Genomic DNA, 18,357 nt, shown 5'->3' with positions numbered 1-18,357 from the left:
ATATATTGGTGGATGGCTGGGTGTGGTGGTTTATGCGCGTAATTCTAGCACTTTGGGAGGCCGAGGCAGGCAGATCACTTGAGATCAAGAGTTTGAGAACAGCCTTACCAACATGATGAAACCGCATCTCTACTAAAAGTACAAAAATTAGCCAGACATGGTGGTGTGTGCCTGTAGTCCCAGTTACTCGGGAGGCTGAGGCAGGGGAATTGCTTGAACCTGGGAGGCGAGAGGCAGGAGGATCACTTGAGCCTGGGAGGCAGAGGTTGTAGTGAGCCAAGACCATACCACTGCACTCCAGCCTGGGGCAATGGGAGTGAAATCCTGTCTCAAAAAAAAAAAAAAAAAAAAAAAAGAACATATATACACACACACACACACAAATACATATATATATACATATATATACACACATCCCACTTATAAAATGAACATGGAGTTCACGTAAACTTTAATTCAGATAGAACCTAGAAATACATATGTATATATGTATTTATGTACACATATGTATATATATATATATTTCTAGGTTCTATCTGAATATATATGTGTATATATATATACACACACACATACACATATGGGTATTTCTAGCTTCTATCTGAAACACAGTTTAAGTGAACTTCCTGTTCATTTTATAATTGGAAGGGCAATCCCTGAACTACTTAGTGAATAATGCAGGACAATATTCATTATTTCAAAGACACCTCATTTCTCAACGTGGTTTCTGTCCCTGATAAGTTTTTTTTTTTTTTTTTTTGATGGAGTCTTGCTCTGTTGCCAGGCTGGAGTGCAGTGGTGCGATCTCGGCTCACCGCAACCTCCGCCTCCCGGGTTCAAGCAATTCTTATGTCTCAGCCTCCTGAGTAGCAGGGACTACAGGTGCATACCACCATGCCCAGCTAAGTTTTGTATTTTTGGTAGAGATGGGGTTTCACCATGTTGGCCAGGATGGTCTTGATCTCTTGACCTCGTGATCTGCCTGCCTCAGCCTCCCAAAGTGCTGGGATTACAGGCGTGAACCACCGTGCCCAGCCCCTGATTCTTAAAATTTATGAAGACATTGTTTTTTAATTTATTCCTTAGATAATTAAAAGAAATAACATTAGTGGGTGCTTTGTAACTTTCTAAATTTCTCCTAAAACAATAATCCTCTCCCATATGTCAGCTTTTTTTAATACATGTATGCTTCGTTAGACAAATTGATCATAACAGATATTCTTCACTCATTTGATAGATTTTAATGGAATCTCCACTGTGTTCCAAACATTTTCTTAGGAACCAAGGAATTAATGAAATAGAGCCAGTAGTTTCCCTCATGATTTATAGTTTTGAAACCTCCTGGAGTATACTTATCTGGTCTCAAACTCAGTTCTGAGATCTTGAGAGATGGGAAATTAGTTTTGTTTGTTTGTTTATTTTTTTTGTTTTGTTTTTGGAGATGAAAGTCTCACTCTGTCGCCCAGTCTGGAGTGCAGTGGCATGATCTCGGCTCACTGCAATCTCCGCCTCCCGGGTTCAAGCAATTCCCCTGCCTCAGCCTCTTGAATAGCTGGGATCACAGGCGCCTGCCACCATGCCCGGCTACTTTTCGTGTTTTGGTGGAGGGGTTTCAGCATGTTGGCCAGGCTGCTCTCCAACTCCTGACCTCAAGTGATCGGCCTGCCTCGGCCTCGCAAAGTGCTGGGATTACAGGGGCGAATCACTGTGCCTGGCCCAAGAAATGGGAAATTAGTTAACCTGTATGTGCTTTAATTCTTCATCTGTAAAATGGAAATAACTCCTACCTTACAGAGTGATTGTGTGCATTAAATAAGACAAAATGGAAAGCTGTTTTCATTTAGGCTTTAGAAATACACTTGGATCACCTTAAAGTGAAAGAGGTTTTGCTATACAAACTGGAACCTTCAAGGTGTCTGGTACGATGGCAGTTGGAGCGACTAGTGACCGGGTACTCTTTGCGTTACTCACTTGTGTCTGTGTTTCTCTGTGTCTCCTTGCCTCTTCCATTGACTTTGCTTCTTCGTACCCTCTCCTCTGTAAATCTGTTCTCTCACTTGTATTATTCATGGCTTCTGTTTCTTCACAACGTCAATCAACATGCCCCTTCATAGCCCTAACGCTATCCTGTGATTTCTTTCTGCGCTTTCTTTCTGCTTCACCCCTCACAGATAACTACTTAATTTCATTTTTCAGCTCAAACTTCCAGGAGAATCTGCTGGGCTGATTCATTCATTTGGGCATTCAGAACACGAACACACACACACACACACACACACACACAGAATATCTGGGTCCCACTGTTAGGGCCCTCTCAATTACCCCTCCACGCTCATCCTAAAAATGCCTCCTGTTGACCTGCAAGCTGTTAGAGATGCTGACTTTGGTCCCCACCCCGATATACGACCTCCAGAATCTACATTTTAACACCGTGCCCACGTGCTTTGTGTGCACGTTCAAGTTTATGAAGCATTGCCTTAAACTGCTAGCTCTCAGAACAGCCACCTGTAGGTTGGAAACAGCTGGGGATTAAAAACATACTGCCTGAGTATTTCCCCCGGAAGTTCAGATTTGATTTTTCTGGGGTGTAGTCTGGCAAAGGTCTTCAGACAATTCTAATGTAAAGATAGGTTTGAGGACCTCTAAACTAGTTCTGTGTCACTGCTGACCAGTGGTGTGAGCCTAGACAAACTGCTGTTTCTCTCTAGGCCATACTTCTCATCTTTTTTGTTGTTTTGTTGTTCGTTTGTTTTGAGATGGGGTCTCGCTCTGTCGCCCAGGCTGGAGTGCAGTGTTGGGATCTCGGCTCTCTGCAATCTCTGCCTCCCGGATTCAAGTGATTCTCCTGCCTCAGCCTCCCGAGTAGCTGGAACTACAGGCGCCCGCCACCATGCCTGGCTAATTTTTTGTATTTTTAGTAGAGACGGGGTTTCACCGTGTTAGCCAGGATGGTCTCGATCTCCTGACCTCGTGATCCGTATGCCTCAGCCTCCCAAAGTGCTGGGATTACAGGCGTGAGCCACCGCGCCCGGCCATATTTCTCATCTCTAAAGTGAAGACAATGTAGCCTATCCTGTCTACCTCAGAATTGTTCTGAAGGCCAAATGTGATAATACATGTAAGACTGTTTTGAAATGTGTGCACATGAATCTAAATATCTCATTCATCTCTTCTCTAAACACCTTTTCATATATAAGTGGGGATTCAAGGAAATCAATGCATTATCAAATACGAGAATTTAGGTAACAGTGCATGGAAGACAATGTCACCTAGCTAACATTACTGTTATTGTGTCACATTGCTAGGTACTGCTATCCCAGGTTACCTGTCACAAAACCCAGGATTAGAGATGTTAATGTTATAAATAAAGTTTCGGTGCCACAAAAGAAATAGCACTGAATATAAAATTTTCTTTTTAATTCTCAGCAAGGCAAGGTACTTTTACAGAAGGGTGCACCCTTACAGATGGAGCAATGTGGAGCACACACTTGGACAAGGGAGGGGAAGGGGTTCTTATCCCTGACGCACGTGGCCCCTGCTGCTGCTGTGTCGTTCCCCTATTGGCTAGGGTTAGACCCCACAGGTTAAACTAATTCCGATTGGCTAATTTAGAGAGAGTGATGGGGCGAGTGGTTTGGCGGGAAAAATGGTTATGACAGAGCAGGTAATCTGAATGAGTCAGGGTGGAGCACGTAATCAGAAGGTGTCAGGGTGGAGCAGGTAATCGAAAAAGCTTGTGGTTGGGCGCGGTGGCTCACGCCTGTAATCCCAGCACTTTGGGAGTCGAGGCTGATCACGAGGTCAGGAGATCAAGACCATCCAGGCTCACACGGTGAAACTCTTGTCTCTACTAAAAACACAAAAAATTAGCCGGGCATGGTGGCGGCGTCTGTAGTCGCAGCTACTCGGGAGGCTGAGGCAGGAGAATGGCGTGAACCCGGGAGGCGGAGCTTGCAGTTAGTGGAGATTACACCACTGCACTCAAGCCTGGGTGACAGAGGGAGACTCCACCCCCACAAAAAAAAAAGCAAAGCAAAGCAAAGAAAATAGATTGCTTTATGAGAAAGTTTAAAACTAGAAAGAAAATAATTGAACATACTGACATATTGATTCTTTGAAAAGAAATTTAGAACTCATCTCTAACATTAACTCCTTCAAGGCTCTGAAGGCTATTAAAGAGAAATTACTCGTCTGACGCTTGTGAAAAACGGCAAGACTTTATTCAGGACTACGGCAGTAGGTGAGAGAGACTGAATTCGACTCTAGAATACAACGGGGACCAGAGGAGATTTATAGCCGGGGCGGGATGGAAGGGATGAAAGAGAAGATGAGAAATTACCAGAACGTGGTAAGCAATCGAGGGGCAGGGGGAGGAGGAACTTGATTGGATATCAAAGGCCTTAGGAGAGAGTATAAAAAGTGAGGGGGCTCTTGATAAACAGGCTTAGCAAGATTCTTTGGTAAAACCGGGCTCAGGTGGCCGAGGATGCCTGTCTAGTATAGAAAAGGCCTCAAAGGAGCCCGATTAAAGTTTGGTCAAGGAGGGCGTCTGTCCCGGCGGAGTTGGGGTGGGTGGGTCTCAGTCTACAGACCTTGCTGACGCTAAGTCCCTAAGGTTCCGGACTAACAGATCTCATAGAACACAGTCTGTGGGTCGCTGTACACCCGTGAAGCATTCATCACAGTGGCCAGCTATAAGACTAACGGTTGCGTTCCAGCGTCAATCGGATCAACCACAAATCGGTGCGCCGGGTTCCTTATCTGCCCGAACGCAGGCAGCTGGCTAGCGGGGGAAGAAATCCTACCGCGGACTCCGCGGGCTGGGCCCCACGCACCTGCCGCGCGCCAATCACAGGCCGGCGCGCAGGGGCGCAAGCGCCGCAGCCCTGGGCGGGGCCTCCGAGGCTCCCGCAGCTCCCCCGCCCCGTCGGCCTCGCCCGGCCGTGAGTGGCCTGCCGGGATGACGTGCGAGGCCGCCTGGGCCTATGGCGGCGGAGCCGGCCGGCGGCTTGGCGGAAGTGGTGTGGGGGAGGTGGCCCGCAGTGCAGGGGCGGCGCGGAGCGGCGCGGGGCCACTGACGGGTTGCAGCTCCGGGAACATGGCTCGCTTCGCTCTGACTGTTGTCCGGCAGTGAGTATGGCTGTGGCAGGGTGCCTTTCTCTCTTCCTTGAGTGTATTGGAGCGGGTGAAGGGAACACGGGTCTGCCACCCTCTCCCCTCCCTGCTCGCTCCGCCCGGGGAGGGCTGGCTTGGAAGCGCTTTTTCCGGGGCGTTTGCCCTGGGGCCGTCTCGTGTCGCCCCTCGTCTCACCCCAGCAGCCCCGAGGGAGGACGGCAGGTCTTAGATAGCTTCTCCCGTGTTTCAGATAAAGCGAGACCCGGAGAGCAAGGGATCGGGGTTCGAAGGCACTTGGTGGCTGCACCCAAAACGGTGCCAGACGTGTCCACAGACTTGTCTGGGCATCGTTTTTGCTCCCCGACAGATTGCAAAGAGTTTGCAGAATTGCTCGTCCGTGGCTGATGTTTTTGATGCCGGCTGCCTTCGGCTATCCTCTCTGTTTCTGAGGTTCCCCCTCTTTTCCCCAGACAGTCAGCCCCCCAGGCACATATATGAGACTTCTTTCCTTTCCCCAGAGGTTACAGTTCTGGGAGAGAAAAGAGGGTCACAACTCTGATCTCAGCAGACCGTATCATCCCAAATAAATGTTTTTTATTATCATAACATTACACGGAGCTGAATGCTGATAGGGCTTTATGTTTCTTATCTTTTCTTATAAACATGTATTTGCCAAGTGTTAACGGGAGATGAGATGAAAATCAGGGTAGTTAAGAGCATAGATTTTTCTTTTTTTTTTTTGTGAGATGGAGCCTCGCTCTGTCTGTCACCCAGGCTGGAGTGCAGCGGCGCTATCTCTGCTCACCTCAATCTCCTGCCTCCCGTGTTCAAGCGATTCTCCTGCCTCAGCCTCCCGAGTAGGTGGGATTACAGGCATGCGCCACCATGCCCGGCTAATTTTTGTATTTTTAGTAGAGACGGGGTTTCACCATGTTGGCCAGGCAGTTCTCGAAATCCTGACCTTAAGTGATCCGCCCATCTCGGCCTCGCAAAGTGTTGGGATTACAGGCGTGAGCCCCCGCGCCCTGCTAAGAGCACAGATTTTTCAGGCAAGGTAGACCTCGGTTGTAATCTGTTCTCCAGCTAAGAGCCAGGTAGCCTGGACTTAAGTTTCCTGATATGCAGATGATAGTGCCTATCTCACTATTTTAATGTGAGAATTAAATGGGGGACAGGTAAAGTGTATGATGCAACAGGGGAAGAAATATATCTGAGAAATAACTTCTATAAAGACAGCTCCAATAAAAGTGGAGTTTATTCCCAAATACGAACGTATAGTTTAGCACACCAGCATTTTGTGTGGGTACTATGTGCCCGTAGACTGGATCATACAGATAAATAACATACCATTTCTGCATTCATGGAGCTCACAAGGGACATTAATATGATTTAACTTTGTCAATTGACTTGAACTGCTATCTTTTTTGGCCTGTCCTTCCTTTATAAGAAAGATAATCTTAAGAATCCTCTAAAATTGTCCGTTTGGGATTAGCAGGATTTTAATGCCTACCTTAGAAATCTAGTTCCTCCCTGTCTCTTCTCCCACCCCTTTCAGTTGTATAGAATGCCTTGGGAGAATTCTTAACTTACTAAAGGTCATACAGCTAACTGGTAGCAGAACAGGAACTAGAGGCCTGATCACCCTTTCTTCCATGTTAGAGCACTTTCTAGACGTCTGACCCAGCCAGCCCAGTGTCATATTTATAATTGAAACTCAGACCATCAAGGTGGTTCACCCCTGTAATCCTAGCAGGTTGGGAGGCGGAAGTGGGTGGATCCCTTGAGCACAGGAGTTCAAGACCAACCTGGGCAACATGGTGAAACCTCTTCTCTACCAAAAAAAAAAAAAAAAAAAAAAAAGCTGAGTGTGGTGGTGTATGCCTGTGAACCCAGCTAATAGGGAGACTGAGGCAGAAAGACCACTTGGATCACGTGAGCCTGGGAAGTCAAGGCTATAGTGAGCTGTGATTGGGCCACTGCACCCCAGCCTAGGTGACACAGTGAGACCCTGTCTCAAAAAGAAAAAAAAAAAAAAAAAAACTCAGAAGTTGTAGTATTTGGGTTAAGGCAACCCCTAAAAAGTAAGATGATTCCTATTTAGATTCCTAATAGACAACAGTCATACAAATGTGGATTTTATTCCCTTCCTGCTGCTTAAAAAGGGTTTGATTCTGGAGGCCTTCATAGGAATCATTTAAAAAATAAGTCTTAATAAACGATTATTTGCCAGACACTTGTAATTAAAATCTGACAGTTTAGTGAGTTACGGACTGATATCCTCGTTTTTCAGGTGAGGCAGCTGAGACAGAGACTCCTTGTAACTTGCTTAAAGTCACATGGCAAGTTGAGGAAGTAGAAGTTTAACCAAAGCAACTTTACCACTCACTGTCTTTTGTTTCCTACATAATGTGTTAAAACCTGGTATTTGTAGCTTACTTGAACATCACCAGCCATTTTTGAGGCTACTTTTTATTCTCTTAATATAATTGTGTGGAGTTATGACAATATTTTGTTCTGTTTTATATGTAGGAAGATGGAGTGAGAGTGTTGAAATAATTGATAGGGCTGGTCCAACTTTCCTGTCTGGACCATCCCTCTTCTTGCCTTCAGAGTTCTCAAAACCAAAACCTGGTGATTCTTTCAGGAAAAGAAGTGATTTTAAATTTGACTCATTATCACCATAGTTAAATGTAATGACTTTTTGAAGAGTTAGAGAATTTTATTGGACTTACCTCTTCAGATAATGCAAAAAAAAATCTTTAAAGCAATTTAAGTTCAACAGAACCCATTAGGAATCTTGTGCTGTTCCTGTATGTGGTTTATCTTTCTTCATACTTTGACATGGAAGTACCAGTGTGTATCATTTCTGGAATAGACTGCCCAAGGTTCCAGAATTTAAGTCTATCATCATTGTCAGACTATAACTTCTCATGATCTTATGGCACAGCATTGTTGAAAACTCCAACACGTGTAGTTGGCATTACCATCACCTATCCAGCACTATTGAAGGGTCTGGTTCCTTGAAATGTTATTTGTAGGTGTTTGCAGTTAGTCCCAGGCAAAACCATCCATTTCACTTCCCTTTTTTTTTTTTTTTTTTGGTGGGGGGGAAGAGATGTGTGCCTTTATTAGCTGACCCACTACTTGAGGGGGATGAAGTGGGAGGAGTGGGTGCCCCCGAGGCCCGGCCGGCAGTGCTTCACCGGCTCGTAGGTGATGGAGAACTCGCCTAGGTAGTGGCCGATCATCTCTGGCTTGATCACCACCTGGTTGAAGGTCTTGCCGTTGTAGACGCCCACCATGCTGCCCACCATCTCGGGCACGATGATCATGTCCCGCAGATGTGTCTTCACCACTTCCGGCTTCTTGGCCTTGCGCAGGCGCTTCGGTGGCGAGTGCTGTTTCCGCTGCAGGCCGGGGTTCAGCTTCCGCCGCTGGCACGCACTGTACAGTTGCATCAGCTGCTGGTAAGACGTGTCCGGATACTGGTCCGAGTCCACGCCCCGGTAGGTGAATTTGCGGAAGGTCAGCTTCTGCTCTACCTCGGCCATCTTGCCGGATCCTCAGAAAAGTTCACTTCCATTTTTAGGCAGCTCTTAAAACTTGAATATTTTTTGGCAAACTAAATTTAATTTACTTTTAATGATTTAAAAATGAATTAGTAAAGTTTTTTTGTTTTTGCTTTTTTTTTTTTTTTTTGAGACGGAGTTTCACTCTTGTTACGCAGGTTGGAGTGCAATGGCAAGATCTCGGCTTGCCGCAACCTCCGCCTCCTGGGTTCAAGCGATTCTCCTGCCTCAGCCTCCTGAGTAGCTGGGATTACAGGCGTGTGCCACCACGCCCGGCTACTTTTTACTTTTGGTAGAGTTGGGGTTTCTCCATGTTGGTCAGACTGGTCTCGAACTCCCGATCTCAGGTTATCCGCCCGCCTCGGCCTCCCAAAGTGTTGGGATTACAGGCGTGAGCCACCGCACCTGGCTGAATTGGTAAAGTTATTGACAGCAAGACTCATTTGGTTTTCTTACTGTACCTTTGTTGGCAGTTACTTTTTGTGTAAGGCTAATAATCGTTCTGTATATTAATAAAGCAAGCAAAATACTATTAGGTAATCTGTAATTTAGTACTTTTATAAAACTAATACTTTTATAAAATTTTAATGCTTTATAAAAGTATAAAGGTACTTTGTACAGATACTTTATAAAGATCAAGGACAGCCAAAAGTCCTGTAATCCCAGCGCTTTGGGAGGCCGAGGCGGGTGGATCACCTGAGGCCAGGAGTTGAAGACCAGCCTGGCCAACGTGGTGAAACCCCGTCTGTACTAAAAATACGAGCGTGGTGGCGGGCGTGGTGGCGGGCGCCTGTAAATCCCAGCCACTCGGAAGGCTGAGGCAGGAGAATCTCTTGAACCCGGGAGGCGGAGGTTGCAGTGAGCCCAGATTGCGCCATTGCACTCCAGCCTGGGAAACGAGTGAAACTCCGTCTCAAAAAAAAAAAAAGGACAGCCAAAAGTCTTGTGTTACTAGCTCTTGAAATCTTCTATATTTGCAAATTAATTTATTAGTGTAAAGGAATTAGGACTAAGCTGTATTCGTGATATCGGGTGAGGGTTTACATTTTCATTTACGCTAAAGAACATCTATTTTGAAAACTTGACCCAAATTTACACTGATTTCCCATGATTTGCCCCTCCTTTGTAGCAAGCTGAGTATTGTGTGTTGAATTTGAATTCCTTAAAAGGAATTAAGGGAAATTGAGCTTTCTATATGATTTTTGAAGAAATGCGGCAGAGTATAAATCCAGACTAAGAAGATAAAGTATCTTTTATGTAAGAACTGTGAGATAACCTACAAAATGAATGATGTATATTTGTAGGTCCTATAAATGGCTGATCCTAAGACTTAACATCTTGGCATAAGCACTTGGATTCCTGCAGAGTCAGGTTTCTGTTTTGGAAATGGACCACACTGCAGATTTTGAAAATGAGTGGTGTTATTCCTGACTCCTTCAAAATATATCCCTCTGACCTTTCAGCTTCGTTCACCTTCTCTGCTGCTATCGCACGTCAGACTTGGTTAAGGGAAATAGATTAATAATAAAACTGTTTTAGCCATCAACTTTCCCTTCCCATTCCCCAAGCATACTAATTAAACAGTTACTTCAAGGATTTATATAAACCTCTCAATAAAGCTGATAAAAGCTGTAAAATTAAATATTTATGAAAGCTTTTGGAAAAAAATCTATTTTTGGATTCCTACTCTTTAATATTTATAAAGTGATTTGAACGCAGAAATGCCAAATAGAACTAAACCGAATGCTGTGAGTGTTAATACTATTGAGTCTGCAGCAGCCTCTGTTGATATACGGCTAAACGAAGCCTTCATTATACCGCAGCGGTTATGCTGCTTTCACTGAAAATCGTTAGATGGTGGGGCAGTACTTTTACGAAACTATCAAATTTCTGGGATTCCATTTTTTAGAAAGTGACATTTTGACAATATAAACCTTTGTGTGTGTGTGTTTTTTGTTTTTGTTTTTGTTTTTTTTTGTTTTTTTTTTGAGACGGAGTCTCGCTCTGTCGCCCGGGCTGGAGTACAGTGGCCGGATCTCAGCTCACTGCAAGCTCCGCCTCCCGGGTTTATGCCATTCTCCTGCCTCAGCCTCCCGAGTAGCTGGGACTACAGGCACCCGCCACCTCGCCCGGCTAGTTTTTTGTATTTTTTAGTAGAGACGGGGTTTCACCGTGTTAGCCAGGATGGTCTCGATCTCGTGACCTCGTGATCCGCCCATCTCGGCCTCCCAAAGTGCTGGGATTACAGGCTTGAGCCACCGCGCCCGGCCCCTTTGTTTTAATTTGAACCTTTATTATCTACTTTGATTAAACAAAAATGCTGAGTTAGTCTTTTGAGCAAGTATACAAAAGGTAATCATCTCTGCCAAATTTCTGTGATTTGTAAATACTGAGTTTTTTGGTGGCTCTTGCATGATTTCTTGGTTGGCAGATTATTAAATTTCTTCTCACCCCTGATTTCAAAATGAGGGTGTGTCTTTGGCTTTGGCTGGAAATTGTATTAGCTATGTTAAAAGAAAAACTTTGGCAGGGCGCGGTGGCTCACGCCTGTAATCCCAGCACTTTGGGAGGCCGAGGTGGGCGGATCACAAGGTCAGAAGATTGAGACCATCCTGGCTAACACGGTGAAACCCCGTCTCTACTAAAAATACAAAAAATTAGCCGGGTGTGGTGGCGGGCGCCTGTAGTCCCAGCTACTCGGGAGGCTGAGGCAGGAGAATGGCGTGAACCTGGGAGGCGGAGCTTGCAGTGAGCCAAGATCGCGCCACTGCACTCCAGCCAGGGGGACAAAGCGAGACTCCGCCTCAAAAAAAAAAAAAAAAAAAAAGAAAAAGAAAAACTTCACACAATTCACACAAATTAGACTTTGTTTATTTGAGCAAAGAAATGATTCATAGATCAGGCAGCACCTAAACAAGTAAAGCTTCAGAGTGCTAAACCCAGCGACATAGGCAGGCAATATTTATAGACAGAGAAGGGAAGTGACGTGGCCAGGCGTGGTGGCTCACACCTATAAACCCAGCACTTTGGGAGGCCAAGGCAGGAGGATCACCGTAGGTCTGGAGTTCGAGACCAGCCTGGCCAACGTGGTGAAACCGTGCCTCTACTAAACATACAAAAATTAGCTGGACGTGGTGGCACTTGCCTGTAATCCCAGCTATTTGGGAGGCTGAGGCAGGAGAATCACTTGAACCCTGGAGTTGGAGATTGCAGTGAGCCAAGATCACACCACTGCACTCCAGCCTGGGCTGCATAGTGAGACCCCATCAGGAAAAAAAAAAAAAAAAAAAGAAAGGATGTGACATATAGAAGTAGCCTGATTGGTTACAGCTCCACTTTGCCTTATTGGGACATGTCTGAGCAGTTTGCAGCCTATAATTGGCTGAAAGCTCAGCTGCCATGATTGGCTGAGACTTGGTTCTTATTACAGGAATATACTCTCAAATTATGTTGTAGTTTGTTTACATATTAAGTTAGGTGACAGCTCCCTAGGCATGGAGGCAGTTTTAGGCCAGGTTTAATTTAAGGGCTACAAGCCGCTGTCTAACGAGGATGTTATTTGTGTTTAAATAACAGATATTTTATTCTTAGTCTCAGCAATATTTTGAGGCTGAGACAGGAAGTGAATCCAATACATGGTAACTATTTTCTAGATTAAAAATGACAGGTTCCCCATGTTTGCCCTGAATGCTTCTGCTTTATCCATCTGAGTGGTAGAGGTTAATATCCTCTTTCATGCCCATTTTTTAAGATTCTGAATGACTTTTGGAGTGTAGGAAATAGTTTTTTTTGTTGTTGTTGTTTTTTTGAGTTGAAGTCTCGCTTTTGTTGCCCAGGCTGGAGTGCAATGGCACGATCTGGCTCACTGCAACCTCCTCCTCCCGGGTTCAAGTGATTCTTCTGCCTCAGCCTCCCGAGTAGCTGGGATTACAGGTGCCTGCCACCACGCCTGGCTAATTTTTGTATTTTTAGTAGACACAGGGTTCCACCATGTTGGCTAGGATGGTCTTGAACTCCTGACCTCAGGTGATCCACCCTCCTCGGCCTCCCAAAGTGCTGGGTTTATAGGCGTGAGCCACTCCACCTGGCCTAGGAAATCTTTTATTAATTTTAACAACAATGATAATGGCAAATCAGTGCAGTTGGTTTTTACCAAGGTATAAATAGTTCTGTGTAATTTTTTTTTTTTTTTGGAGACAGAGTCTTGCTCTGTCGCCTAGGCTGGAGTGCAGTGGCATGATTTTGGCTCACTGCAACCTCCGCCTCCTGGGTTCAAGCGATTCTTCTGCCTCAGCCTCCTGAGTAGCTGGGACTGCAGGCGCGCACCACCATGCCTGGCTAATTTTTGTACTTTTAGTAGAGACGGAGTTTCACCATATTGGCCAGGCAGGTCTTGAACTCCTCACCTCATGATCTGCCCACCTCGGCCTCCCAAAGTGCTGGGATTACAGGCATGAGCCACGACACCTGGCCAATTCTGTGTAATTGTATTTCTTTATCATACATTTTTTTTTAAGCTAACACATCTGCATATTTAGAAATCAAAACAATTCTCCCTAGTCTTCCTGTTCTCCCCCCAACCAATAGGTGACCATGTTTATTAGTTTCATGTTTATCCTTTCATTGTTTCTTTGTGCATATCCAGATGTTTATTTCCCTCCTTTCTAAAAAGGTAGCTTGCTTTTTATATTATTCTATACCTTGCTTTTTCTACTTAATCATATATCTTGGTGAGCATTCCGTATCTACATATAATCTCTCTCTTTAAAGGACACATTTACATAGGATTCCATTAGGTAGATATGTCACTGTTTATTTGTTAATATAAGTAATGGTTATTCTGGCCATAGTTAAGGAAACTAATTTCCTTGTTAACGGACATTTGGGTTGTTTATAATCTGTTGCTACTAGAAATAATACTGTAGCTAATGTTTTTTTTTTTTGTGAGATAGGGTCTCGCTCTGTCACCCATACTGGAGTGCAGTGGTGTGATTGCAGCTCACTGCAACCTCTGCCTCCTGAGCTTAAGCAATTCTCATGCCTCAGTCTCCCAAGTAGCTGGGATTACAGGCGCCCACCACCACACCTGGCTAATATTTGTGTTTTTAGTGGAGACGGGGTTTCACCATGTTGGCCAGACTGGTCTCGAACTCCTGACCTCAAGTGATCCATACTCACCTTGGCCTCCCAAAGTACTGGGATTACAGGCGTGAGCCACCACACCTGGCTGCGAATGATCTTTTAAATATAAGTGAATTCAGTTATTCCCAGTAATTGGGTTATTGGATAAAAGGGTAAACAGATTTGTCATTTTGATAGGTATTTCCAGATGACCCTCTCTAGGCAAAAGTACATTCATGAAGTTCTGTCATTTCCCAGGATTTTCTGCAGACCCTGGGCATGTTGAGGGTATGCAGTCCCTGCTTGTGCCTTTAAGGAACTGGAGCCAGGATAGACACACAGCTACAAAGTCAATTAGCACACAGATGAAAATTTATGTCGGTAGTGCCAGGGGACAGTGGGAGCATAGAGTGTGGGTATTAAATAGAGTAGGTAGATGGGGAATGGTACTGGGGAGGGAGACCACCTAAAAGAACCCGGTCTTGTGTTGGGTCTTAAAGAACATTCGTATTGGCCAAAGCCAGCAGTCTGCATTTTGGCGGAGGTTGGCACACAGCTGTCTTTGTAAAGAGGCAGCAAAATTCCAGGCCAAGGCCTGAGTTTATGATTCTGACTTCCAGGTCTGGTAGATCTTTTTTCTACATCTGAGTAAATCAATCCTTTGTGACATTTTAATTATTATAAACTAGTACTTCACTTAAAAACAATGGAAGGATGATTTTCCATTGAAATCAAGGAAATGCAAATTAAAATTAAAGTGGGATGAATTGTTCAGGTACCAGATTGGCACAGATTGAAGAAACCTTACATCACTGAGTCTTGTTGAGGGTGGTATACTGCACTACAGGGTGGTGTAACTTGCTATGACACTTTGGCATTACCTAATAAAGCTGGGTATTTGCATACCTTATGGCCCAGCAATTCTAGTGCTAGGTTGGGTCAGCAAACATTTAAGTAGCGCTCAAAGAAATCTCAACTGAATTCTCGATTCTACTTTTCATGTATTTGACAAGTGCGTTTATTGTTAACCTGTTCTGCTGTCTGTCCAGTCTTGCCCATGCACTTCCGGCCCTTTTCCCCCCGCCAGCCTCAGTAACCCCAGTTATTTTGTGACAAAGTTTCCAGTTCTTTTACCCTGCTGGTTGCTTCAGATTGCTTTGATTTGTTTTGATATTTTAGTTTTTAAAAGGATAGTACTCAAACCTCAGTTCAATGTGCAGTTGGTCTGCAAGATATTTGTCAGTACTACAAAAAATAACTGCTGAAGGCCTAGGAACTAAGAGAAGGCAGGGGATTCTGAAGGTTTGTGGACTTCTCTCGCATTCCATTCAGATTCTCTTTCACTTGCTCGTTCAGTCCAGCGATGAAGAGACTGACTCTCACGTTTTTGGTCCTGCTGCCAGTGAGAGTAGTTTTGATCAATATATTTCTTTTAACAGCATTATTTGGCTAAAATGGTATTTGCATTATATTTTTTAGTAGGATTTTCCATTTGCAATCCACTTAAGATTGGTTCCTGATCTGTATGTTTTAGTTTGGAGCAGTTTGAAGTTCTTAGCTCTTCATTAAAGAAGATGATTGCAAATATTAGTTTAGAATAAATTGTTTTTATGGGTTGGATTATGAAGCATGTTACAAGTTTCATGTGATGTCTTTATTAGTATAATCACACTTCATTGCTCATTTTTTTTTCCTCCTCTCAAAAATAGTATAATTTGGCTAATGAGGTTCTCCTTCTCTTTCTATTTTAGTGGAGAAACAAGATTTAACAAGGAGAAGATAATTCAAGGTTGGTATAATCCGATTGTTATTGTAGCTCTCACCCTCCTGTTAATAAGATGTGTGAGTTAAGCAGATTTGGTGGGGTGGAGTAGACTGGGGGCAGCACTCCATTGTGAATTGGGATTACAGAATCAAAGCGTCGTAACCACATAAATACGATCAGAAATATGATCAGGGCTGTTAATAACCAGGAGGAATAAATCTCTCAAGTGAACTGGGTGTGAAGTACAGTTCTCCACGTTATTCTTTGTGTATAGCTTCAAAGTGACTCTGTCAGCTGATTAATTATATTGGGTCTGGGTGTCTTAAAATATAACTGTCTGGATTTTAAATTATTCTATATTTGGAAGCATGAAGCTTACTGACCGGTGTTAATGGTATTTTTTCTGCTAAGATAGTTATTTTAGTTTTGGTAGTAATAAAGGTTTAAAAAAAGAACTATTTTCATATGTGGTTGTTACTTTATTCTGAAGAGATTCTTTCTCCCTTTTTCTGTTAATTTGGACTCAGATCTTTTATTTGCCCTGTGATCCAGCTAGTCTGGCTTTTTAAGAATATCTTGGGTGAACTTTTGGCTAGACATGCTGTTTCTGCGCTGTGATTGTAAAAGCATTTAGTTTTTTTTTTTTTGGTTAGGGACTTCTGGGGTTTACAGAAACTAATTTTCATATTCCATGAGCCTGACTCCCTTTTATGGACACTAACTGGTCTGATTCTCAAGGGAACCTTTGTTTTCAGACAAAATATGCCCCACCCGGGTTATCCTTTGGACTGAAGCCTCTTACCACCTGGCCTTTAGTATTGCTCATTTCTCTTATTTCCTAAGACATTGACAGTGGAACGTCTGGAAAGTTTTTGTGTTCTTTTCCTGACCTTGTCAGTTGGATGCTTTAGTTCTTTAAGTTACAGCCTTTTGTATGTAAGCATTCAAGGCTCATATATTCTTTTTTTTTTTTTTTGAGGCAGGGTCTCACTCTGCCGCTCAAGCTGGAGTGCGGTAGCACGATCTCAGCTCACTGTACCCTCTGCCTCTCGGGTTCAAGCAATTTCTCATGCCTCAGCCTCCTGAGTAGCTGGGATTACAGGCGCATGTCACCATGCCCAGCTAATTTTTCTATTTTTGGTGAGATGGGGTTTCACCATGTTGAACAGGCTGGTCTTGAACTCCTGACCTCAGGTGATCTGCCCACCTTGGTGTCCCAGAGTGCTGAGATTACAGGTGTGAGCCTCTGCACCCGGCCTCAAGGCTTATATATTTCTAAGTACTGTTTTTGTTTGCATGCCCATAGTTTTGGCACGTGGTAATGTGGTAAGCATTCAGCACTAAGTATTTTAAATTCCCATTGAGGGACTCCATTGTAAATGCTTTTGTGTTCTGTCAGTATGGTTTATTTGATGATACGTCTTTGAAATGTGTTAATTATGGTCAGTTTTTATAATTCTTCCATTGTATGCTTCAGAAAAATCTATAATCCCTCATTGTTGGGACTGGAGTTATATATCAAATAATCAGCCTTTTTGATTTTGTTTTTCAAATCTTACACACTTTATTAACTTTATAAATGCACTAGTTTGCCTGCATGTCCTAAATATCAATTTATGAGTGCAGTATTTTTAATTCCCTGCTGCGGTGGCCAGGTTGCCCTTTAATAGTTGAAATTCTATCCATTTTTGGTTTCTATGTTCTGCTTTTGTACAGATTGAGGTTATTTTATTAGGCTTATACAGGTTTAAATGATTACATCTGAGTAAATGGGATCATTGATTTTTTTATAGTGGTCCCCAAATTCTTAGTGAGACTTTAGTCATAAAGTCTTACTTTTCTGATAGTAATATAGCTACTTGAGCTGTTTCGGAGATGGAATTTCAGTGGTATGTATTTTTCCATCTCATTCCTTTCACCCTTTGTGTGTACTCATGTTTAAGTGTTACCTCATAAATAGTATGTAGCTACATTTTGGCTCTTTTAAAAATATATATAATTTGTCTTTCTTTTTTTTTTTTTTTGAGACAGAGTCTTGCTCTGTCGCCCAGGGTGGGCTGCAGTAGTGCGATCTCGGCTCACTGCAGCCTCTGCCTCCCGGCTTCGAGCAATTCTGCTGCCCCAGCCTCCTGAGTAGCTGGGATTACAGGTGCTCGCCGCCACACCTGGTTACTTTTTGTTTGTTTGTTTGTTTATTTATTTTGAGATGGAGTCTCACTCTGTCACCCAGGCTGGAGTGCAATGGCGTGATCTCGGCTCCTGCAACCTCCGCCTCCCGGGTTCAAGTGATTCTCCTGTCTCTGCCTCCCGAGTAGCTGGGATTACAGGTGTGTGCCACCAGGCCCGGCTAATTTTTGTGTTTTTAGTAGAGACGGAGTTTCACCACGTTGGTCAGGCTGGTCTTGAACTTCTGATCTCGTGATCCACCCACCTCGGCCTCCCAAAGTGCTGGGATTACAGGTGTGAGCCACCACGCCCGACCTAATTTTCGTATTTTTAGTAGAGACGGGGTTTTACCATGTTGGCCAGGCAGGTCTCGAACTCCTGACCTCAGGTGACCCACCTGCCTTGGCCTCCCGAAGTGTTGGACTTACAGATGTGAGCCACCGCGCCTGGCCTAGAATTTGTCTTTTGACTGGCAGTAGTGGCTGTTTGCCTTTATTCTGGTCACTGATGGGTTTTGATTTTTTTTCTTTGTTGTTGTTTCCCCCTTCTTTTTCTACTCTTTCTTTTTTATCTTACCTGCTTTTACTTCTTAAGTGCTTGGTTTTTTCCTATTCAGCACTC

General features: G+C 43.9%; 1 protein-coding gene and 1 pseudogene across 1 annotated transcript in view; one reads left to right on the top strand and one right to left on the bottom strand.

The window, feature by feature from the left end:
• Positions 1–5,017: 5,017 nt before the first annotated feature.
• The window catches only part of TIGAR (TP53 induced glycolysis regulatory phosphatase), a 28,474-nt gene continuing 15,134 nt past the window's right edge, over positions 5,018–18,357 (top strand). The window contains exons 1-2 of the mRNA XM_010359146.2: positions 5,018–5,130; positions 15,557–15,594. Coding sequence (XP_010357448.1) covers positions 5,099–5,130; positions 15,557–15,594 — 70 coding nt within the window. The 5' untranslated portion in view covers positions 5,018–5,098. The remainder of the gene's footprint in view (positions 5,131–15,556; positions 15,595–18,357) is intronic.
• LOC104658980 lies at positions 8,256–8,666 on the bottom strand (annotated as a pseudogene).

This window comes from Rhinopithecus roxellana, chromosome 10 (genome assembly GCF_007565055.1).
Source record: "Rhinopithecus roxellana isolate Shanxi Qingling chromosome 10, ASM756505v1, whole genome shotgun sequence".
NCBI classification, from domain to species: Eukaryota; Metazoa; Chordata; class Mammalia; order Primates; family Cercopithecidae; genus Rhinopithecus; species Rhinopithecus roxellana.
This window is presented reverse-complemented; position numbering and strand designations above follow the sequence as displayed.